Source organism: Ursus maritimus, unplaced genomic scaffold (assembly GCF_017311325.1).
Source record: "Ursus maritimus isolate PB19 unplaced genomic scaffold, ASM1731132v1 scaffold_12, whole genome shotgun sequence".
NCBI lineage: Eukaryota > Metazoa > Chordata > Mammalia > Carnivora > Ursidae > Ursus > Ursus maritimus.
The window spans coordinates 66243254-66267364 of NW_024423564.1; the positions used below are offsets into that span (position 1 = coordinate 66243254).

At 58.2% G+C, this 24111-nt stretch overlaps 1 protein-coding gene across 1 annotated transcript in view; it reads left to right on the forward strand.

Moving 5' to 3' along the window:
* TRABD2B (TraB domain containing 2B) overlaps positions 1-23799 on the forward strand; it is a 205453-nt gene extending 181654 nt beyond the window's left edge. Inside the window, exons 5-7 of the mRNA XM_040627331.1 lie at positions 11704-11803; positions 14828-15097; positions 23336-23799. Of these exons, the coding sequence (XP_040483265.1) occupies positions 11704-11803; positions 14828-15097; positions 23336-23555 (590 nt within the window). The 3' untranslated portion in view covers positions 23556-23799. The remainder of the gene's footprint in view (positions 1-11703; positions 11804-14827; positions 15098-23335) is intronic.
* The last annotated feature ends 312 nt before the right edge of the window (positions 23800-24111 follow it).

Below are 24111 nucleotides of genomic sequence, written 5' to 3' on the forward strand. Positions count from 1 at the left end.
CACCATGAGATGGGCTTTATTACACTCATTTCGCAGATGAAAACTAAGCCCCGGAGAGGAAGAATGGCTTCCTCAAGGCCGTGCAGGCAGACCTTCAACTTGAACCCTGGCTTCTAGGGTTCCGGTCCTAGCTGTTTCCACCATACGTGGTACCCTTGCTCTAGAATTCCAGGAATGTTGACAGTTTTGTGGGAAGGGTATCCTTTTATCTGGCACATCCCACGGAAGAGCGGTCTCCGTGGTGTCAGTGACGTTTCCGTAGCGAGGCGCTGTTTGACCTCTTCTGGACGTTATTCAGCGGTTCCCGGGGCAACCGGGGTATGAACATGTGTGACGATTCTGAGCAGGCCTGGGTGACATGTAGGGGCCCAGAGAGAAGCCCTGCCTCTCCAGGAGGTGGCTGTGACCAGTGTGTAAACCCAGACATTCTGGAACGACCTAGGTCACTGCCATGGGGAGGAGTGCCAGCCCAGGGGGAGGGAGGGCCTGATTTTGGACTATCAGGCTGAAGGACAAGCGAGCCGGCGAGGCCCCCAAAGATCTCGTGTAGGTTCTTGGATTTCTTGGGTTTCTGCTGCTCTATAAATAACTTGGAAAAATAGGTACTAGGTGGTGAGTGTTTATTAGCTAAATGTATTCAAATTTATTTATTATTTATTATTTTATTTATTATTATTATTATTATTTAAGCCTAAATTTATAGGCTTATCTAATATTCTGAAATTATCTCCTTTCTACCATGTTCGAAGTTAAATATCTTTTGCTTAAAACAAACAAAGAAACAAAGAAACAAAAAACAATGGTGATATAAGGCAAGGGGGGCTTTCCGAGCCCTTACCTGGCCAAAGTAAAGCTGGTAAGTCTATTGTTCCCCCACCCACCCCGCTTTTCTTATGGGGGGATGGAATTGAGCACGCCTGAAACATGATGGAAAGAATGCCATAGGAGGGGGTGAGGTTGCTCAGTGGGGAAAATTATTAGCCCAGGCTTCTGAGAAGGCAGGAAGGGTGGGACCAGCCCTCAGGTAGAGGGTCTGGCCGTGGATAGAGAAGGGCACTTCCTCACCTGTAATCAAAGGAGGGAGGAGGCCAGCAGATGGGTGATTTGCTAGTGGAAAGCTCACCTGATGGCTTTCTAATCAGAGCTCCTCTCTAGGGAGGGTAAAGTCATCTGCAGAGAAAGAGGAGGCAAGTGGAAGGTTCTTGGTTTAAAGAGAGAACATTTGGCCTAAATGCAAGTGAGACTGGCCATAACAACTGGCATGGACGGGAAGTTCAACAGGTCTCATCTCATGGGCCAACTGTGATTGATGGGTGGTGGCTGCCTGGAGCCTGGTGATATGAGGGATGATAAAACCACATCGGGGCTCAGCGGAGAAGAGGTCCTGATTGATTAGTGATGTCTGCCCTGGACCCGGAGGAGGGCACACGTCTACTGCCTATCTGAGTGTAAAGCGGGGCTCTCCCACTGTCGGCTAAGAGACAGTGGGAAAGCCATGTCGCCTCTCTGGGCCTCAGTCTCTCATCTGCAAAACGGGGATCATACACCTGCCTCCGTGGTAGATACCACAGCAGATACCACGGCAGATACCACGGCAGATACCACAGCAGATACCACGGCAGATACGACGGCAGATACCACGGTAGATACCACGGCAGATACCACGGCAGATACCACGGCAGATACCGTGGGTTGGCAATGAAGGGCCACCAACCTGTGGGGGGCTCCAGTCACAGGTTGCAAGATTTTCTACAGCACCACTGAACAGCTAGGGTGTAAACGTGAATGCTGTCCCCTGGGCCTTCCCCTGCTCTGATTCTAGCACGCACTGCTCACCGAGCATCCCACTGTGTGGGGTCCATACCTTCTCAGAATCACCAACACCTAGGAGGTGTTCGACAAAGTCATGCTAGACCAAATAGCCCAGAATCAAGTTCATTCCGTTTAGTCACATGGTATCTCCTGGGCCCCAGGCCCCAGAGGAATAGCAAGGTCTCAGTCCCAGGTACTAAAAGAAAATTACAATTTTGTCCCTGGCTCCAGGGACTGGGCCTTCTTGAGATGTGTTGATTTATCAGCTGTCCCAGAATCTGGAATGGACTCAGTAACATCGGAGCTGGCAGAGCTGGGCTGGAGATACAAACCAGACTCAAAGGTGGACCAGATAACCACTAGGGCCCACTCATTTCAAACTCTAGGGCCAGTGGTTACCATACGTTCCAGAACCCTAAAGTGCTATGATCTGAACATGGTTCTGCCTTCTGGCTTCCAAAGCCCTGTGACCCTGTTGTTCTAGGACAGGTGGCTCTAACACCCCACATCCTATCATCCCAGCCTTCTCACGTTCTAGTAGAGTTTGCTTTAGTCACTCTCGGATTCCTGGAAGGGTTTTGGAGCGAAGAGCTTCCAGCCCCTGGAGATCCCTCCCTGTAGGGCTGCAGCCACCTGCCCCCACGGAAAGCAGAAGTCCAGGCAGAAAGCGTTCTCAGGTGGGCTGTGTGAGCAGCACAGACAGAGGTGCCGTGGCGGCTACCCAGGTGACCGCCCATCCAGCTCCCCCAGCATCTGGGCCACTCAGCCTCTTTCTCACCCCAGCCCGAGCGCCCCAGGCCCACACTCCGCAGCACGCCAGGGGCCAGGACCCAGAAGCCGATTGGTACAGAAGGCCCTGACTCGAGAGAAGGGATAGAAGCCCAGCGTCCTGAACACCAATAACATCTTCCTCATTAATAACAGCGGCCACAGCTCTCTGCGAGCGACACCATCCCACTTGAAGGACATTCATATGACCTTTACATCCTCAATTTCTCTTGGAGGGAGACAGGATGGTATTTATCATTCCATTTGGCAGATGGGTAAATCGAGGTGCAGATGGGAAGTGAGAGACACAGAACTGGAGTGAAATGACGGTCACTCTGATAGGCATTCTTACTGATGACCAGTCTCCTCCCCCCACAAAAGATCCAGCTGCTGCTTGGGCCCCTGTTCTGCTGACAGTGCCCCTTTCCTCTTCTGCCTGGGCTTTCCATGACCTCCTTTCTGGGCTCCCACAGCCCCGCGGGATTTCCTTATCATAGTCCTGCTTGTGCCGAGCACCTTTGTCATCTCCCAGTCTCGGGGGGGATGATAAGTCAGAGAAGGCTTCCTGGAGGAGGTAAGAACCAGTTAAAATTTTCCTGATCCTGGTCCAGCTGCCTTCCAGTTCCTCATCATCCCCATAGTCCCCAGGCCAATACCCACACCCAACTCCCTCCTGCCTGGGTTCTGCACTTGGCAGCCTCAGGAACAGAGCTCATGCCGAGCATAGAACAGCCGTGTCCTGTGTAGGGCCTCTTTCACCTTAGAAATAAGGGACACAGCAAACAGGCAGCACACACCCATCCGCTTTCTCCTCTCCCCGGGGAACGCCCATGGCCTGCCACACTCCCCATGCTGGAACATGAGGCCACAGCATCCGGAAGTGTTTCAGAATTTCCAACGGAGCTTCAAAGGGCTCTACTCCCCACCACGCTCACATCTGGCAGCTGGCACGCCTGCTCCGGGCTGTGATCCTTGGCCAGAGTCGCCCTTCCTGTTTCGGCCCCGAGCAGCCAGCCAGCCAGAGGAACATCCCATCTGCTCGCTTGTCCCTCACTGGAGCCCACCCTGCCCTCTGGGATGGGGGAGAGGAAAGAACGGAGGACCCATGTCCCAGGCTGGATCTGTCAGTGAGCCTGGATTTATGGAACATCAGCCATGGGCTCAGCACTCTTGCTGGGCCGCTTAGGGAAGGCACAAGAAGAAAGTGGCCTAGATTAAGAGCAGGGGCTTTGGAGCCGGACTGACTGAGTTGGAAACCTAGAGCTTCTCCTTAGAAGAAGTAGCCTGGGCAGACTGGGTGCTTCGCTTCTCGGACATCAGCTTTCGGCTCTGGAGAATGAGCCTGAGTCAGGCGGCTGGTGCTTGGACTGTTCAGTGCCTGGGGCAGCGCCGTCACTGGGTAAATGTGAGCTCTTGGTGTTACGAATACTTCCGAGTCCTCACCTTGCAGAGCCCACAGTCCCCCGAGGACAGGACTCCCCCGATGCAGGAGAGAGCAGCGCCCCTGGGGTGGGGTGGGGAGGCAGAGGTGCTCTGTGGCCTCTGAGGACCCAGATAGGTCACTGCACCGAGACCCCCAGAGCCGGCTCAGCTCCGAGTGACAGCGAGGGTCAGGAGCACGTTGGCCAACAGGGAGCTCTCCCGACCCCAGGAGCTGTGATTCTAGCAAAGGAGCCTCGGGTGCTGTGGAGCAGTTATCTTGGCCACAGTGAGCCCCGGGCCAGGCGTCACTCCCTGCAGCCACGGAACCCATCACAGGCTTTGTCTCTGGGGCTCTCCCCCAGCGCCTCACCGTGACCTCCAACCCCTCTGCACAGTGACCGCTTGGGTCTAGAGTGGTGTCGGACCCCAGGAGGAAAGGCCCCCAAGTCTGACCCATCTCAGGGTCCCCAGGACCTGGCATGTGCCTGACATGTAGGAGGTCCCAGAAAGGGCTTGTGGAGGAGACACTGCTGGTCCAGGCCCTGAGGGTGCAGGCTGGCCAAAACCCCCAGGGCTTATGTCCTCACCAATAGGGTGCAGTGCATGGAGGAGACTTCCTCCCCTCCAAACCGTATTAATTGAAAGATGATCTGGTCCAAAGAGAATGAAAAGGCTCAAACCCTGGGGCGTTTAAAAGAACCAGGAGGATTGGAATGGAGGGACGGGTCTGGTGGGAGATGGGGGGGCAGGCTTCTAGGAGGAAGGACATAACTGGGGGAGGTCCTGAACAGGACCCCCAAACTGGGCAAATGTCAGATAAGTGTCAGAGGCCCAGAAGCAGCTCCAGCCCTAGAGGGAGGCTGCCCTGTGCTCAGGGACCCCCCACCTCAGCAGCTGCCCCCATGAAGTGCCCTTTAAACAGACACATTCCAAGCCACGAACAGGCTTAGACAACCCCCAGTTCTGCCGCCTTCTCTCTATGTGACACTGGGCGAGTTCTGCTGGCCTCAGAAACATCGCAGTGACGTCAAGTGACACTATGAATCAAGATGTCTAGTTCAGTCTGCGTTCTGGAGAAATGGTAGGTGGGGTTGCTTTTCTTGGTATTTGTATCTGTCCTCCCATTACTTAACAGCAGAGCTGAGCTGACCAGCTGAAGGCAGGGCTCTTTGTTTCTGAAGTCCTGGGTTCTGGCACCCTCCCGAGAGGAGCAGATGGTAAAGGGGGCGGAATCGGGTTCCACCTGGATATGCCCAGCTCCCTGGAGGGTGTCTGAATCCCCTCTGAGCAGGCCTGACAAGCATTCAGCGACTCTGCTTAAACACCTCCAGGGAGGGGGCCCTCACTCCCTTACAGAGCTGGAAAATTGCCTGGGAGAGTGTTCTTTGGGCCCAGCTGAAACCTGTCCCCTTAGTCTTGTCCTGCCATGATTCAGAAGCTTGTCCCACTGCCCCGACCCTCACCATGGCCCACCTGCCCTTTCGATTCACATTCCAACAACCTGGAACCACAGGTGGTGGGCTGCACACCCACACCCCTTTTCCCGTTGTCCCCATGCAAGTGCTAAGTCCTCCATCGTGAAAGCCCTTCCTTGTAGCCCCATAGGCCTTGGCAGCCCTCCCTCACTACAGGGCTCTCGCTGCCCTGTAAGGGTTTTGCATGCTTGTTCCACCCCCCCCGGCCCCCGACTGCGATCTCCTCCAGGGTGGGGACCGTGTAGTCTCGGCTCCGGCACGAGATGGATGCAGGGGGAGGCGTCATCTCAGTCCCTACTGGATGCCCCCACCCTCCCTGGGCTGGCTGGCACAACCCAAGAAAGGAAACCCAGCTCTGCCAGTTTCCCAGGCAGACCTTCCCTGGGAGGTCAGCAGCCCCGTGGTACCCCCAGTTGTCCGTGCATCCCCAGGTCCCCCCATCCAGCCCTCCTGTCACACTTCCTCGGAAAAACAAACACCTCTGTCGCTTGGCATCCGGCTGGCTGATCCTGGCAGCTAGATTAGCATTTGAAAGTTTTCCTTGCATTAATTTCAGACAGAACATAAATATGAGCTTGGGATCCCTCTTCCAGGAGGAGAAAACTGGAAACCCAGCGGGCTCACTGGAGAGAAAACATGTGTGCTGGCCGAGGGGAGCCTGTGTTACTTTGGAACCTTTGTGGGAACATCTGGTTCTCCCCTCTGCCCGGCCCCCAGCACTATCTGGAAATTACCCTGTTAATTGGCGTTTTCTTCTTGCTGAGCACTCGCACGCTTTTCTCTCCGATCTGGTGAACCCTGAAAGGACACACATTGCTGACAATTCCCTGCCCCGCAAATGTGAACTCAGGATTCCTCGAAGACGCTAAGGCTTCCGAGCAAATGTACTAGAGCATGTAGTGAACTAGGACATGGCTGGATAGGAGTCAGAGCTTGGCCTAGCAGCTGTGAGATCTAGGGCAAGTCCTTTGCTCTCTCTGAGCTCTAGTTTCCACGTCTGTAAACTGTGGGGTGCCCCGGAAGGTGGCCACGAGGCTGGAGTGAAATGACAGTGGAGAAGCACAATGTACCCAGGAGATTCATGGAGGAGGAGTTTGTGTTCAGGTTACCAGTGATGGAGTCATAGAGGTGGGAAGACCCATGAGACCATGGAGGGCAACTGAGGCACAGAGAGGGGAAGGAAACTGCCTGAGGTCACCAGCCAGTCAGCTGCTGAGCCAGGTGTTCTGTCCTAACCCCAGAACAGGGTTCTTTGCTCTGCCGTACCCTGCCTTTCCGTGTCGGGAGGGTAAATGGGGGCTGCCAGGCTGGGGCCAGCTGATGGGTAGAGGCTAGATCCAGCCTCTGCTCCGTTTGCTGAGCCTGGTGCCCTGGCACAGGCGCCTGACACCTGGAAGAAGGGGAGACTTTTCTCTGCACTAAAACATCATGGGGCTGTGCCCGCTCGGAGCAAGACAGCTTCCCTGTTTGTATATGAATGTCCTTTAAGCGGTACTCCGGCTTGTGGGGTCCGGGAGACAATCACCACACCAGCCCCACCATTGTAAGACCTATAATCCTCCTCTTGCCCCGCTGCCACGTATGTCTCCGTGGGCTACACGGGTCCCTCCCCCAGGAAGCCTTCCATGATATCCTAGGTAGATTAGTCTCTGCACTGCTGTGCCCCATGTTTTCATTTCTGGGTTCTTTTTCTCTTCTCTCCTTCCCTCTCTATCTCCATCTCTTTGTATCTCTGCCCTGTTTTTGTCTTTTTCTATCTCTTGCTTTCTGTTTCAGTGTCTCTCCTTTTCCCTCTCTCCCTCCCTCTGTCTCTGAGTCTCTTACAGCCTGTCTCCCAGCCCCTCTCTCCCCCTCCTATCTCTCTGTCTTCTGTTTCCTTGTGTCCTGTCGCTCTCTCCCTCTCCCTGTCTCTCTCTCCCTCTCCCTGTCTCTCCCTGGGAGGGCCTCTCTTCTCTCTCAGCCCCTCTGTTGTCTCCTCTCCCCTACTCTCTGTCTCTGTGGCTCTGCGTGCCCCACCCCTCACTGTCCTCCCTTCTTCCCTCCTCTCCTCGTCCATGTAGCCTCAGCAGATGAAATGGAACGTGCCTTCCTGCAGAGAGCTGGCCAGAAAACAGCTGTCAGTGCTGGAAGGAGCGGCTGAGCAGTGGCCAGGAGACCCCAGGAGCCTGGGCAAGCCCTGCAGGCTAAGCCCCAACACTGTGGGGCCCCTTTGGAAACTTTCCACACCTTCCCTGCAGGTTCCAGGATGGGCGTGGTGACTTTTTCAGGATTTGTGACCTTGGAGGCAAGCCTAGGCCCTGTCTGCCAGCCCCTGGGGACAGCATGCACGAGGCCCTGACTTGGGCTGGTGCAAGGCCCAAGCTCTTGGGACTGGTGGAATCTGCAGAAGCATCACCAAGAGGCTGGGGGGGCTACGAGGGAAGGGGATCTGTGAGCTCAAGTCTTCTGGGGATAGGATGAGATCACAGCAAGGATATGGAGTAACAGGTTTTGTCATTCATTCATTCAACAAACATTCACAAAGCCACCACTGTGTTCCAGACTTGGGCTTCGCCCTGGGACCAAGGATGAATCAGATTCCTGCCCTCAAAAAACTCAGTCTCCCCTCAGGTGGCTTGTTGGGAACGTGCATCTCTGAGGGGTGGGAAGATCATTCCAGCTGCAGAGAGGTAACAAGGAGGTCCATATCTGCAGCGACTCAGGCAGAAGCATATGGTGACCTGGGCTGGTCAAGCATGGTTAGGAGGAAAAATCAGGGGGCCTCTGGTCACTGATTGGTCAAGACAGGGCCCATGTACTTGGATAACAGAGCTCAGCTGAGACACAACCTAGGAGGGGAGGGTGAGCTGGGTTTTGTAGGCTCTGGAGGGTGTCAGGCGGGGACATCCAATAGGCTGCCAGACAAACAGATCTGGGCTAGGGCAGTAGTTCCAGAGTGGCCCGCGTTGTGTGGTAACTAAAACCACATGGGTGGATGATTTGTCCACAGATTGTGAGGGAGCAGAAGGCTATGGACAGGGTTCCCGGGGCCCCCACATTTACCGGGCAGGAGAAGGGGAACACAGGGCAGTGAGAGGGCTAGGAAGAGAAGCAGGACAGCACGGTGTCGTGGGCTCCTGTGAAGTCAAGCCCAGAGAGGGCAGCGCCGGGCTGCACTGGGAGCACAGGCTCGGGAATGGACGGCTGATCTGTGCCGTCCTGGGGCAGGGGTTCGTGGGGAGGGCCTGGAGCTGTGCCCGAACTGACTCTTGCGGGGGGGGGGATGCAGATAGTGGTCTCTTGGCCCCGCAGGGAAGGTAGTGAAGGTGGGTGTGGCTTAGAGAAGGAAGATGGGATTTCAAAAATCATTGCCGATTGCTTCCAACTTCTCGAAGTATCTGAAGTCTTCTGTTCAGGGTCTGGAACTGCACAGTAAGGTCCTGGAGCTGCTGAGGCTGAGGACGTGGATGGGGCGCTGACTGGCCCCCAAAACGCTGTCAGCCAGTGCTTGGGATCCACCTGGAGCTCTGTAATACAGGCTTGGGCCCTTCCAAACACCGTCTCCACCAGCGTCAGGAACGTTCGTTTCGGAGCCTCGGTAAATATTCCCTGCAGCCCCTGTGCAGCCTGAGGCGGCCTGCTCTCCCTGGTGGCTCTCGGCATCCTCCAGGCAGACCGCTGCTGCGCCTGGAGGCCCTCGCCTTTACAGTGTCTCCATGGAGCCAGGGAAGGAATTGCTTTTGCTTCCAGGAGTAAATTCCAAAAAATGCTGGCAGGGAGTTCCTGCAACCCGTGTGCCAAAGGCCACCGTGCCCAGGCCCCCTTCCAGCTCCGTCGTGTTGGGGGGCGGGCAAGAGTGGGCACAACTCTGTGGTCCTGCCCAAGACTGGCTTAGTTCGTCACTCGAGAGCGCACACTGGGCTTCTCCAAAGGATAGTCACTCCTCCTTCCTCATCAGGACCTCACAGCCCCCCGGAAGGGATGCATGTCCTTTTGACAGTCCGGAAAACTGGGTCTGTGGACAGGGAGGCCACTTGCTCAGGAGACTCCTAGCCATGGCAGGAGCTTGGGTCTCCATCCTCAACAGGACGGGGCAGAGGCCAGGGCCCCGGGGGGGGCTGTTCATCCCTGTGCTGTCTGTGTGTCTTCAGCAGTCAGCTTCCCGAATGAGCCCCCCTTATCCCCTAGCTTTACACACGCCATTCCCCCCATCTGGAACACCCCCCACCCCACGCCCAACTCGCGTCCGCACCTGGCTCATTCTTATCCCACCCTGCAGCTATCACCGCCTCCCCCAGGGAGTCTGCCCTGACTTGAGGTTGTGCTTCCCTCGGCAGAGTACTTAGCCCAGAACAAAAGACCTTGACTCTGAGACCGAGCGCCTGGAACGGGCCCCTGTCTCTTCACCACTGGCTAGCACTAGATGTCCACTCGCTCGGTGTTTGTCAGATTAATGAGCTGAATCAGTAAAGAAAGGGAGAGAGAGAGGGAAGAAGGGAGGGAGAATACATTTTTTGTCGGGGTCTCTGGAGTCAAACACAAGCTTTCCCCATAGAGTCTGAGAGCCAAGGGAGCCCGTGGATCCCTCTCTCATCCACAGAGACGTCGAGAGCATTTGAGCATAATGGATTTGCCTGAGGTCTCACAATGAGTGAGGTGGGTCCTGGACTAGAAGCCGGGTCTCTCGTTCCCAGACCAGTGCTCTTTCGCAGTGACGCCAAGGAGGACTCCAGGGACAGGGCAGGGCAGCGCCGAGAGCAGGAGCCAGCCCAGAGGCGTGCAGGGTGAGCGGCGGAGGGCAGCAGGCTCCACCCTCCGTCCCCCCGCTCCGCAGTCCCAGCCTCACCCCCTCTGTGCCGGAGCCTCTCCGTTCCCGCCCCGCTTGTCCACTGTCTGTTCTCCTCAGACCTCCCTGGGGCTGTCAGCATGCTGACCTTCCGGCTTCCCACCTGTCACCACCTGTGACGGGCGATTAGAGTAATGGCACAGGGATTTCCCCTAGGTTCTGGGCTGAATGGGGAGCCGAGGGGAACGTGCTACCCACGTGAGGGGGCCGCAGGGCAGGCACGCAGGCTAGAAGGCGACAAGGGACCACTGCCACTCTGCCCACATCAAACAGGTGGGGAGACCGAGGCCCAGGAAGGAGGAAGGGCTTGCCAGGGTGCTGAGTGCCAGCAGTTACTGCCTCCACAGTCACCGAGCCTCCTGAGGACCCTTCCTGACCAGAGCCCAGGAGAGCCTTCGCTGTTCCCAGACCTCATGCCCGCGTCCTGCTGAAGGAGAGCCATTTCTGCATTCCAAGCCACCAGCACAGGGCTGGCCTCAGAGCCAAGTGCAGCATAAACGTTTGTTGAATGAATGATTAATGGGTTGGGGTGCGATGAAGACCGTCCCCCTGCCCCCCCAGCAGGGGCCACCTCTGCAGTGTTCAGCTGTGGCATTAGACCTCTTCGTGCCACGGCCGCTGTCTGCTGGCCCTGCGACCACACACTGCTCTCTCCTTCCCCAGAATCTTACACCTCGTGAGTCTTCTGGGGACACTCCGCAACCTGGCTTGTGATGTGTGGTCCGTAAATGTTGGACCGAAGGCGAATAGATGAATCCATGAAGGTCTCTGCCCTGTGGAGCCTGGTGGGGAGACAGCTGCAAACACACAGAACCCACCGCCGTGCAAAGGAAGGGAGCCTCGAGCTGCCGGGGGAACTACAGAGATGAGCCACAGGCCTTGAGGCTTATTGGAGGAGGTTTTCTCAGAGCTGGGCCTTGCATGACCACTTTCGGCTGCTTGTTTTTGTTGTCTGTCTTACACAGGCTTAATTCACTTTCTTTTTCTGGTGTAACAGTGTGCAGTGGCCACAGCCAGAGCCTGGGTGTGCACGGAGACTGTGCTGCGGGTTATCACAGTCTGGGGCTGGGGTCAGCCTCAGGGTACGAGGTGCAGTGATGCCACATGAAATACTCATGACCCTTGGTCACAATGCAGCCACCGTTCCCGCAGTCCTCCCAACAGCCCTGCAGGCTGCCGTTACCATCATTCCCACTTTACAGAGGGGAACGGGACACAGGAACTGGGGCACGGGGACACACGGCAGGTGAGCAGCAGGGCCAGGATTCGGACCCATGCCGAGGCGGCTCCGGGGCAAGGTCCACATGTACCACCTGCCTCTGGTGCAGGTCCTGGCCTGGGGCTGTCCCCAGTCGCTGGTGACTTGGCGTGTGGCTGAGTCCGCTGTCTCTTGTGTTCTAGGTCATTTCCTGGGGAACAACACAGTCATCGACGTCCTTCGGCAGGCAGGGCTGGGGCCAGACCATCCACAGGTGAGGAGCTGGGGCACCTGGGGGCACGGGCCTGGCTGGCCTGCCACCACTGTCCACAGAGCCCGCCAGACCCCGTGCTGCATGGCTGGGCTGCACCCTGTCTTCCTGTTCGGGCCTGCAGGGCAAGTTGTGAAGAAGCCGTGGAGGGCGCGGCTGCGACCAGGCAGCCAAGAGTGGAGGGGCTGAGCTGAAGGTGAGGGGCTGGGAAGCAGGCTGCTATGCAATCTTGGCAGCCTGAGAGGTGAGGTTGGGGCTGGGGCAGTGGGGATGGGAGGAGCGTTCGAGCTTGAGAGATGCTCAGCATTTAGAGTCTGGCGAGCAGGTGGGGTGGAAGGACTCTGCAGGACGCCTGGGGTGCTGCCTACAGAACTGGGGGATGCGCAGCCCCACCCACAGCCGGTCCTCACCTTTCTCTGACCACACCGCTTGGTTGTGCCCCCCTACCCCCGACTCTCCCACCAGGGCATACCTACTCCACTCAAATAGCTATCACTGGGCATCTGAGGGGTTCCTGTCCCCCCGTAGGCCAGGGGTCTCCTGAGGGCGGGGCCCAACTGGGCCCACTTGTGGTCCACAGTGCCAGGGCAGGCATGACAGGGTGTCAGCCCACGCTGGGCAGCTCTGGGTAGGGGGGCAATGACAGGATCCTTAAATTTGGAGGTTCCCTGCAGCCTGTGCTCCAAGTGCAATGCAGGAATCTCCTTCACTGGCCCACAAAGGTGACCACAGTGCAGTTTCAGCCCCTGTCTCTGACATGACGTGAGCCAGAGTCAGAAAGAAGCTTGAACAATCATAGTGAATATTTATTGATGGTTCACTGTACACTAGGCTCTCAGCATTTTTAGCTAATTAAATCCTCACAACAGCTCCATGAGCTAGGAACTGAGTATCCCCATCTTAAAATTGAGGAACTTGAGGCCCAGAGAGGTAAAGTCACTTGCAGAGGGATACACAGCTCATGTGAATGGCAGTCCGGCTCCAGAGCCTCCCTAAACTCCTAACCACTCCCCGTCCCCTCTCTGGCGACTAGAGGTGGGCTTGGGGGTGGCGATGATAGGAATAACTGACGCTTTGCTCCTTGCTCTTCAGAGGCTTGCCCCCCCCCAGCCCCCACCCAGGGTTTTGAGCCTCTGGTCTCCTAGCTCTGGGCCAATGCTCACCCGTCTCCATGGCGCTTCTAGAAGAACTTAAAAACTCGCTCACACTGGACTCCTTCCTCCGCTGATCGTCTGAGTCAACCTGATGAGACTGTTTTTCTTGAACGTTTGAGTCAGCACAAAGCAGTTTGCCCTGGGCCGGCACAAGGGTGTGCTGGAGGAGTGAGGGACCCAAGGCAGCCTTGGGGACAAGGCATTCCTCATGCTCCCCGTCACAGCCCCAAGGACTTCATCTCGAAGCTCATTGTGTCTGTCCAGGCGGGGTGGGCAGACAGGCCGCTGAGGCTGCCTCGCCTCCTATTCTTCTCGGAGCCCAGGCACTAGAGGAAGGTCCCCCGCCTCTCCCGCCTCCCTGCCCGGCCCTGCTCTGAGAGCTCTCCGGCTGAGTCTCCAGCACACGCTGAAATCCTGCGGGTGGGGCGAGGGGCTGGGAGGCTGAGGAGGCCCCAACAATAAAAGCCATCATCGGCCACAGGTGCTTCCTGGATCCATCTTTTTGTCCACCTGTTTTGAATTATCTCCCTAGCAGCTGCAACATCTCCTGGACCCTGGGAATCTGGGGTTGCTGTGGGGGCTGGGGACGGACAGGCTGAGCTGATGGCCTTCTCTCCTTCAAGGAGAGAGAAGCCCCTCACCCCATCGCGCGTGCAGGAGCGGAGGAGGAGGACGGGCTGGGTGCCGCCTCGGGTGTTGCCGTACCTTTATAGTTCCCCACGCCACGTCCAGCCTCGTGTCAGGATCTGATGTCCTCCAGAGGAAGTCCATTTGGGCCCCAGAGAGGAAAGAATAAAAGGGAGAGAAGCCGAGGATGTTCCCTGGCTAAGAGACCTGTATGTGTAGCACTGTATGAAATGTGAATTCCATGAGCACACACCTAATCAACGCTTTAGTGCCTATTACAGCCAAGTCCCTTGGCTTGTAGACCAACGTTAGAGAAATGCTTGTTCCGTGCCAGGCACTGTGGTAAGACCTCATCTCATTCATCCTCATGACGAGCTTATGAAGTTAGCGGTATGACTACTCCCATCTTACCGCTCGCTGCTGCTTGAGACGACCGTGGCACCCGCCCTTGGCCACACAGCCCGGAAGCTGCGGAGCCAGGATGTGAACCCACGTCTGTCACCTCTAGCTGGAGCTCTGACTTGCTGAGCACTGTCCCGCCTCCCCAGAAGGGTGTTCGGAAAGGAGGTGTTGAATGCCCGGATGCGTGGTTGGATGAACGACCCAAGCAACCACGTCAATATTTAATAATTTTTGATGGATCATGTTAATTGCTCAAACATTTCAGCTGCTAACTATGAGCCAGTCACTGTCTCAAGGGCTTGGCCTGTGTTAACTTCTGAAACCCTCATGATGCCCCTGGAAGCTTGCAGAGCAGGAGATGAGCACAGAGCAGTCGGTCACTTGCCCCAAGTCTCTCAGCCAGAGTTTGTGGAATGAAAGACCCTGACGAAGGTCAGATATGCCCCCAGAGACCTGCCCACGGCTCACGCCCTCCCCTCCCACGAGTCTGGGCTCAAATGTCGCCTGGCGGTGACCAGACCCCCTTCCTTGCCTAGCCCCCTCTATCCCCGCACTCCCTCTCCTGCCCTCCTCAGGGCTCTCACCGTCTGCCATCCTTACTGTCCATCTTCTGCTTCAGAGTGTGAGCTCGAAATGGACAGGGACCTAGTTGGGACTGCTTTTGCCCAATTCCTAGAAGAGTGCCCGGCGCATGGAGGCACTCAATGAAAGGAGTCAGAGCTCCACCTCTCGACACCAGACACTCTCGCCAGGAGCGGCAGGGGCACCCAGCGTTTTCTCCTGCAGTGACAGTTTTCCCACTGGGTGGCATTCCCTGGCATGCATGAGTGACAGTCTCACACGTGCACCTCACGCGCTTTTGCCCCTTTGCAGCCCCGCCGCCCGGAGCCCTGCGCCCCCACCCGAGGGGACTTCGGCGAGCCCGGCCCCAGCCACCCTCGCCGCCGCTGTCCCCCCAGCGCCCTCGGCGACCCCCACCGTTCCGCCTGAGGAGGAGGACCCGGCCCTGTCCCCACACCTCCTGCTCCCCGACAGCCTCAGCCAGCTGGAGGAGTTTGGACGGCAGAAGAAGTGGCACAAGAGGCAGAACAAGCAGCAGCGGCCACGGCAGTTCAATGACCTGTGGGTCCGCCTCGAGGACAGGTGAGCGGGGGTGGGGCGGGCCTGTCCAGGGCTGGCCACGTCTCCCGGCCGGCCGGCCTCGCATACCACCCCCCAGGCCCAGGTCCCCTCTCCTCCATGAGCCCTGCTCGGAGGAAGCGGGCCGGGTGGGTACTTCTGGGATAGCTTGACCCCCCTGCCACCCCTGTTCATCCGGCAGGGCTTGCAGAGTGTGCTCACATGATTTTTCATTTCTGTTCTCAAAATGAGAGCGAGCACACTTCTTCCCATTTTAAAGGTAAGGGAACAGAAACTTCCCTGAGGTGCACTGGACAAAGTCTGCTTTGCCTTTAGCTTCCCTGGATGCACCAGGGGATGCACAGTGGGGTCTGTCTGTCCCACGGGCCAGACGGTGACGCAGGAGGGAATAGAGCAGGCTGGCTCCATGGACAGGTTGTGAGCTCCCTTTCTCTGGAAGGTCTGGGTGGCCGACACCCGGGCAGGTAGGGTGTAGGGGGTCCCGCAATGCAAGAAAGAGACGTCAGGGGCTGGCCGCTGCCCTTAACGCTGTAGGCTCCCTCTTGGGAGAGGATGGGCCATCTGCGGTGAATGATGGTGAGCGTGGGCGGGTGCAGAGACCATCCAACTGTGCCAATACCTGTCCGGCCCCTGTCCTTGCGCCCGGCCACCCCTGTGCCACCCTCTCAGCTTGTCTGTCACCAAAGCTTCAGCTGTAACCGGGCTGCCATCTCCCAACTTCCACCTGCAGGCTTACTATAGAACAGCCTCCCTAGAGGGCACGTTGGGGTAGGAATCTCCATGGGTAGTGAACAGTGTCACCAGAACACCCGGGATGTCCCAGGGAGTGACCGTCAGTGAAGGTCAGAGTCCTACTCACTGCGGTATCCCAGCCCTGGACCCCGTGCCCCAGCAGTGGGCCCTTGGAGACTCGGAGTCTCCCCTGAGCCCTGAAGACCATCGTCTGGCATTTCCTCTGCCTCCCCGGAAAGAATCATCTGGGGTACTTGTAAACAAACAAATGTCCAGGCTCCCTGCGGCCCTCATAAATCTGACCCTTCACCTCACGGGCCTGGGAAGCTGTGCTGAGTCTGCCCTTGGGTTGAATGTGCACTCGAGCGTCTTCTCAGCAGCTTTGGGGAACGTGGACTCAGTTCTGCGTTTACAGGCTGGGAGGCAGGGGTGTCTGTCCAGGGCCACACAAGCCATCAGGGGCTGCCTCCTGCCCTGTTGACATCATGGTCCTCATGCAGCCAGGTCTCTGAGTCCATGACAAAAGGTCGACACAGTCCAGTGTACTCTCCTAAAGTTCGGGAGGTGCACTATTCTACAAAGAATTCCAGCAAATAGGAGTGGAGCCCATTGCTCCTTTGGGCTTTGGTTTCAAAGCATCTGACTTGGGTTCCTGGGAAATGCACTTCTGTGGAGCCCGGGCCAGCCTGGCCCGCCCAAAGGCAGAGGCACGCCGTAGCTCTATTAGCTGTGACATATTTGGCTCACATGCCCAGCACGGGCCGCCCCCTCCAAGCCGGGACGCGGGCCGGGAGCTGCGTCAGAGAGCCACTTTGTCAGCACTGGGGACGGCCTGCAGCCTGCCAGGGAGGAGCGGGGCGGATGGAGGCACTGGCGGCCCATAGAAGGCTCCAGTCGGGAGGGTGACTCAGGGCCCTGGTCAACCTGCTGGGGCAACCAAGAGACCCAGCCAGGGGTGGGCCCAGCCCAGGATGTGACAGGGGGCTGGCCGTCAGCTCCAGCAACGGACCCCCAACCCTCACTGCTTCTGAAAGGTAAATTGTGGCAAACGACTCCAAACAGTTTCCTTTTCACAACACGTAGCTCTGAAACACAGAGCCTGGTTTCAGGAGAAGAAAACAGCTTTTCTTTGGCAAGAGGGAGCCCTTTCTCTGACCGAACAGGTAAATTGTGGTTGGATAGCTTTCTTCCATCTGGTAGGGCTGGAGAAGGAAGTTTCCATGGATGGGCACCCTGTTTGAGTTCTCGGCACTTCTCAGGGAAGCAGGCTCTAAGCTCCTTGAGAGGCCTAGGTGAGGGCACAGCTTCTGTCACTCCCAGGGGACTCACCTCACCCGCCTGGGGTTTCCAAGTTTCCGGTCCTCTGAGAGGGAGCCGGGGAGAGCTCTCTGAGGGCGAACCTAAGGCCCACTTGTAGCCATGCTAACAAAACCATTTTCCTTGGAGCGGCTATGCCATTCCGAGTTTTCTCATTTTCTTCCCCCCACATCCTGCCATCACCTCTCCCAGCTCCTCCACCTGTGACCCTGCAGCAGGGAGCCTTCCCCTGGAGCCCTGCCCCCAGCAGTGTGAGATTTTTCGGGGCTCCCTGCTCCCGCCAGGCGAGCTTCCTGAGACCCACAGCCATGGCGCCCCTCCGGCCCGAGGCTGCCCTCCTGCGGGCCCTGTCCTTGCCAGGCTGGGTGCCGCCCCTCAGTGGCCATGCCCGGCCCACCTCCCACCTTCGTTCTTGCTTTTCTCTCTGCCGGGAGTGGGCACGAGGGGACACTGGCTGAGCTCCCGCTCTGTGCCAGGCACCGCAGCAGGCTCTTACGGCCCTCGTGCCCCAGGTCCTGTCAGGAGTCTGGAAAGTAAGCTTTGTTTGACAAACAAGGAAACTGAGGCCCAGCGAAGTCAGGTAACTTGTCCAAGACCACACAGCAAGCGAGCTGTGGAGTCAGAGCCCACACCCAGGTCTGTCTAACGCTGAGGGTCACATTCGCCCATGGCCCCGCAAATGCCCCTCCCGCCTCGCCTGGCAAGCGTCTCCTCCATCCTCACCGGCTGTGTCCCCTCTCTCCTCCCCCACAGCCCACAGCCCCCGCAGGCGCCCCCGTCTTAGCACAGTCACACGGGCTGCAATTCCTCACTTGTGTTGCAAGGCCTGGAGGCCCTGGGCACCGATCGGGTTGGACTTCTCTGGCCGCCATGGGCCTCACTGGGGGTTTGCTGACGCTCCCCTCGTCCCTCATTACCGGAGACAGAAACACAGCGGAGGAAGTTTAGGGCCAAGCGTGTGTCCACAGGTGGTTGCACAGCAGCGGCACAGAACTCTCAGGGGACCCCCACGTCGGAGGCCCAGGAGGGGGGCAGCAGGGCAGGGCTCATTCCCATGCTGGCTGTGTGCCATAGGGGCCTCGTGACAATCCTCAGTCTCTCTTTGTGTGCAGTTAGGGCCTTGACTGGTCTCTGAAGATCCTGCCAGCTCTGCTGCTCTCCCCGTCCACAGCCGGGCTATGTGTGCACGGCATGGGGGCGGAGGGTTGGATAAATAAGGGAGCAGAGTGCTGGGCCATCAGGACAGAAAGACAGTCATGAGGAGGCAGGTGCAGGGAAGAGAGCTCCTTCCAAGTGCTGGGCATGGCCGGAAGCAAGGCACGGGTGGGCATCAGTGTGGACGGACCCAGGGCCTGTGGGTGCACCATGCAGGAGCAGGGGGTTCAGGGCACACACACACATACACGGTGTGTCATTGTCCTTCTGGGCCTCAGTTTCCTTGAGGTTGGAGCAGATGGTGAGGGCCCCTTCGAAGGGGAAAAGACACAAGTGTTCCACCCCCTAGACCCCTGGGAGGGCCCTGCACACCTCTCACTGGTCCACCCATCCTTCCCCAGGTTCTCCAGCTCCAGTTTCTCCCAGCAAAGCCCAGACCTTCTTCTAGGAGAGTCCAGCATGGTCAGCGTCTCTATGTGAGGCCAGAATGCCATGAGATTAGAGGTAGAATATAGCCTATGAGAAATGGGAAACAGGATCACTCCATGGAGAAAAGCACAAATGCAGGCAGAATGGGCTTCAGAGCCCAGCTCTTCCTTGTGCTGGCTTTGAGGAGTAGAGAGGAAACGAGAGGATGCTTATAAAGTGGGAAGCTGGCACCAGACCACTGGTGACGCTCGGTGACGACTGTCTCCAGAGCTGCTGGTGGGACGCTGGGGCTGGCCTCAGATGCCATTCTCCCCCTCCCCAGCAGGAGGAGCTGCTCGTGGGCCCCTAGCACATCTTAGGCTTCAAGCCTTCAGTGAGCCGCTGGGTGGGCGCTGCCCACTCCCCCCTGCTTAACAGGAGCACATGGGCCACACACGGGTGGGGACAAGAGCAGGAAAAGTCTCAGGTCATGGCCGGACAGCTCCCCAACACAATGTGGCCGAAGGAGCCCTGGAGCCCCAGTCACTGTTCTTGTGCCTGCGAAGGAATGGGTCAGCCGGGGCCGCGGGGAGGATGAGGGCATTCCCAGCAGAGAAGGCCATGAGCCCAAAGGCGTGGAGGCAGGCATGGGCCTTAGACATTGGGACATCGGGCTGCGGGCAAACATGTTGCCTCAGACCTCTGCCGGCCTCTGACCCGCTTGGCTCGAAGAGGCTGAGGCCAGACTAGACTGACAGTGGGGTCTCCTCCAGCCGGACCCATCAAGAGCTGCACCCCCAGGCAGCAGGACCGCCTGTCAGCCGGACCCTGCACGCCCAAGCCCCATCTCCACTCTGTCTCCCCAGAAGCCTCGGAGGAGGTGGCCCAGGGCACAGCCCACAGCCGTTTGCATTGGGAAGACAGCCACCACCTCCCGAGAACCATAGCCCAGCCCTGGATAGCACTTCGAGACCCTCTCGGTGCAGAGGTCGACTGCCTGCTCCGGGAAGCCCCCTGGAGGGGCCTTAGTGGGCCGACGGCTGACACTGTCTGAGGCACCAGCTCTCTTTATCTGTGCTTTACACCTTAAGCTTCTGCCGAAGATCTCCCTTCTGGCTTCTGCTGCCAGAAAACATTTAAAATGCATGGGTCGGTTCCTGCTCCTTCATTGTACACACCGGGAAACTGAGGCCTAGGACAGGACTTGCCCCAAGTCCCATGGCAAACAGGGACACAGGGCATTCTAGAACAGGGCTTCAGCCTTCCACTCAAGCAGTAGGGCCCTTCCCCATGCGAGGGCCCCTGTCGGCTCAGAGCAGGCTCGGTCCCTTGGTGCCAGCCATCTGCGGAGCCTGGGAACACTCAGAGTGTTTGGTTTGGCTTCGAGGCCACTTTGCCATGAGACAGTTTTCCCCTGTATGGGCCTGGGGGTGTGGGGGGGACCTGGACTGGGGGACTAAGCTTTGTGAGCAGAGTGGGCCAGGGAGGCGGGGGCATTTAGAGGGGCTTTCCGCCCCCCACCCCATTTCCCTGGGACTCCTTCCAAGCAATATAACCCCTGCTCAGGCTCCAAGGGGGGGTGTGCATCTTTGGTTTTCAAAGTGTGAAAGCAAATGCCTTTGGACGCCTTGCAAGACATAATTTTCATAACTCCTACTTGATCTTCCCTCCGATGGCGAGGCTGGCTGCAGCCAGCCTGGGCCCCCGCTCCGGGCACCCCCTGTGGCACAGAGCCTCCCCTCTTGAGGCCGGGCCTCCTAGCCTCCTGGCTGCTCAGGCTGAAAGGACAGGGTAGCCACTAGGAAGGGACCGTCATGGAACCTTTGTGTGGCATGTGGAGTTTTTCTCTTCATTAGAAGAAAGGGGGAGACGGGGCTCAGGCAGTGGCACGGACACAGGCATGACCCTCCCAGGGCCGAGGCCGCATGGGCCTCGCCTCCCACCCTGGCAAGCCTTCACACACAGGTTTTCCAAGGTCTCGGCAGTAAGCACCACACTGACCCCTGTACCCTCTGACGGCTGCGCCCCTGTATCCTGATCCCCTGGAGGCTGCCTCTTCATCCTGGAAATGGGGACGATGAGGGGACACGTGTACAGCATCGCCTTGTCTGCCGGCTGCTAGGAAGCGCTTCACACATGGAGGACGCTGTTAGTGGGAGAGCTACACACGCACACACAGTAACGATGATGCTCGAGGTAGCCCAAGCCTGCGGCGTGTCCGGCGTGCCAGGCACTGCCGGAAGCTCTTCCCCTGCAGGAGCCCGTTCAAGCATCCCCTGCAGAGATAGCTACCTGCGTACGACACAGCAGCATCAGTGAGGAACACACGAGGTTTTGTAGGAACCTTAACTCTCCCCGGGAGGCCCTGAGGGTTAGAGGACCCACCAGAGAGGCCTCCAAGAGAGGGGACATGGAGCCGGGCCTGCAGAGGTGGATGGGAAATGGCAGCGGGACAGTCTGCATGACTGGATGTGGTGGCACGTGCTGGCCGAGCCAGGAGAGGTGAGGTGGGCTGGTGCCGACTGTGTGCGAGGCCTTGGAGCTCTGCAGGCTGGTATACTTGCTGTGCGTCACCGGGGGTGGTCAGCACCACCTGGGCTGCCCCTCTTCTGTTCCACAGGCACACTCTCTATCCAGGAACACCTTCCCTCTGTCCCTGGTGCATGATGTGCCGTTGCTCCCTCCTCTCCTAGCTACTCTAGGAGTTTGCAAAGACAGAGGAACACAGTATGTGACAACTGTAGATGCCAGGTTGGAAAGAACCTCATGTGAGGATGTGGCCGGCTTTTGTGGCTGGAGCATGACCCAGAGTAGAGAACGAGGGACAGGCCAGGGAGCGAGGACCTTCTCCTTGACCGAGGGCATTTGGACATCCACTCCCAGAGCAGAGGTCCCAGCCCACTCAGAGGCAGGGGTGTGCATGGTGACCCCGGGCTCCCCTGTACACCCACCCAGGCTGAGGCTGAGCCAGGCTGTGGGAGAGGCGTCTGGCCGGGATGGCAGTGGCTGGACCTTGCTGGTGATGATTACAGAACTCATAGTGATTACGGCCAGTTGCTGGGACCCAGCACATGAAGTGCGGGCCTAGGTAGAGCAGGGGACTCCCTGAGGACGCAGTGAGTGAGCAGCCTGCTGGGGAGGGGCAATAAGCACTGGAAAATGGGGCAGCGTCCCACATGGAGGAGGCTGCCCACACCACAGACCCCCAGGGAGGGGCACGCTTCCTGCCCGTGCATCAGCTGCTAGCGAGCACCTGCTGTGTGCCTGGTTCAGATACCAGCCTTCTTGTGAGTGCTGGAGCAAGTTACTTAACCTCTAACGGCCTCAGTAAAATGGGGATAACAGTGGGACTTGCCTCATAGTGTCGCTATAAGGATTAGGGGTTGACGCATAGCAGGTGCTGGCCCAGAGCTGCCGCAGGCTGGGGTAAGTACTTCTCTGGCCACTAGGGGCACCCTCAGCCAAGCACAAGGTAGACTGTCCTCAGGCTCACTTCTGTGTCACCTCTTCCAGAAGGCCTTCCTGGCCCTGCCCTGGACAGGGGCCCCCGCTTTGTGCCCCCTGCCCAGGTTCCCCTCCCACCTTCGTACCTCTGCTGTGATGGGACTTGTCAGGTCCTCTATCTGCATCTGCGTCTGCTGCCCCTAGCCAGGGCTCCACGAGAGCAGGTGTGGGGCTCCAACTCGTTCTTCATCCTGGAGCCTTCTACCCCTGTGGCCTCTCTGGGTTATGCCTCTGTCCTTGTCTGTCCTTGTCCCCTCTCTTCCTCCGTCCCTGGCCTTCTCTTTGTTGATCACGTGTTATCTCTCTCTTTCCAGGACTTAAGCCGGTTACCTGGTCCTGCACCCACCTGGCCCCTGCCCTCCCCTACGACACCAGGTGCTGGCCTCAGCCAGCAGGCTCGTTCTGCACTCAATCTCCTTATTTCTGTCTCTCCCTCCCTCCTTCTCTCTGATAGGTTCTCTTGAGCCAAGGATCGCACCCGTTCCCTCCAAAACTGGATTCTATTTTTATGAGTTCATGAAGGATCACGGCTTTCCCTCAGCCTCCCTGTTCTTGTGTAGAGGGCGGCCGACCCAGGGCTCCTGCCCAGGCAGTGCTGCCCCCGCTTCTCCTGGGACGGGGCGCCATTTAGCCTCCCTGAGCCCCGGCCCTCTCACCTGGGGAAGGGGGTGATGAGACCCCCTGTGAAGGTGGTTTTGAGGCCAGAGAGACCCTCAGTAACTGGCAGCTGTGATCAGGGGGCGGGGAGACCGCGGGGTCGTCTGCGCTGTTGGTTTCCCGTCTATTTCGGGCTGGGCGGGGTCGGTGGCCCGAGAGCGCCTGCGCACACAGGCCCGGAGGCTGACTGCCCCAGCGTGACCCCAGCCCCGGCTCCTCCGCGGCACTTGCATTCTTTCTGCCCTGCGACTGTGCCGAGCGGTCCCATTTGAGACTGCAGCCTCGGGAGCGCGGCCGGCTGGCTGTGCGGCTCTGGGCCGCTCACTTTCCCTGCCCGGCCGCTCGTCTCCTTCTCCGTGTTGTAAGAAAATAGATTCCCTAAAGTCGCCTCTGAACCGCAGGCCGGAGCCCAGGACGAGGCTACTGAGCGGTCACTCCGCGGTTCTCCCGCTTTCTCTCTCCCTCCAGCACGGCTGCCTCGCCGCCCCCGCCGCCCCTGCAGCCCACGCACAGCTCCGGGACCGCGGGGCCACCCTTGCAGCTCTCGGAGCGGCTTCAGCAGCGGGAAGAGCCAGGCCCCACCAGCAGCTCAGCGCCCTGCGGCCCACAGCCCGCCCTGGGCCTCCTCCCCGCCCTCCTGGCCAGCGTGGCAGCCCCCCTGGTGCAGCACACCCTGGGGCCCTCCTGACCTTGGCTACCAGTGCAGAGAAGCCAGAGAGACCACAGGAGGGTGTGTGGCCACACCCCACTGCCCCTGCCACCACCTCCAGGGTGCCTGACCCCTCACGGGCAGTCCAGACGGGATCCGTTAGAAGACTAGAGCTTTATTGTACCCGAGTTACATCTTCTTTTTTGTAGAAGGATCTTAATTTCCCATAGTGCTATGGGGCTCTTTTGTAAAATATGTGTCCATATTAAAAAAGAAAAATGTATTTATTCTACCGATAAACTATTTTTATGTGGCCTATGTTAACCCTTTAATTAGCCCCAATGCCAACCCAGGAAGTGAACCCAGGCTGCCAGGATGTCCGCAACCTCAGGCAGACCGTGGCTTTGAACTGGCGTGCTCCTAGACCCGCAGAAGCCTCTGGTGTCTGGGTTTGGTTTCTCCCACCATGGGGTCCTCAGAGAGAGGGGCAGGCAGACAGGCTTAGCTTTTGTGAAGCTGGATCCGGGAGCCAGAGGAGCCAGAGATGTGAATGCTGACGATCCTTCCCTCCCCTGGAAGCATCCTCGGGTGGGAA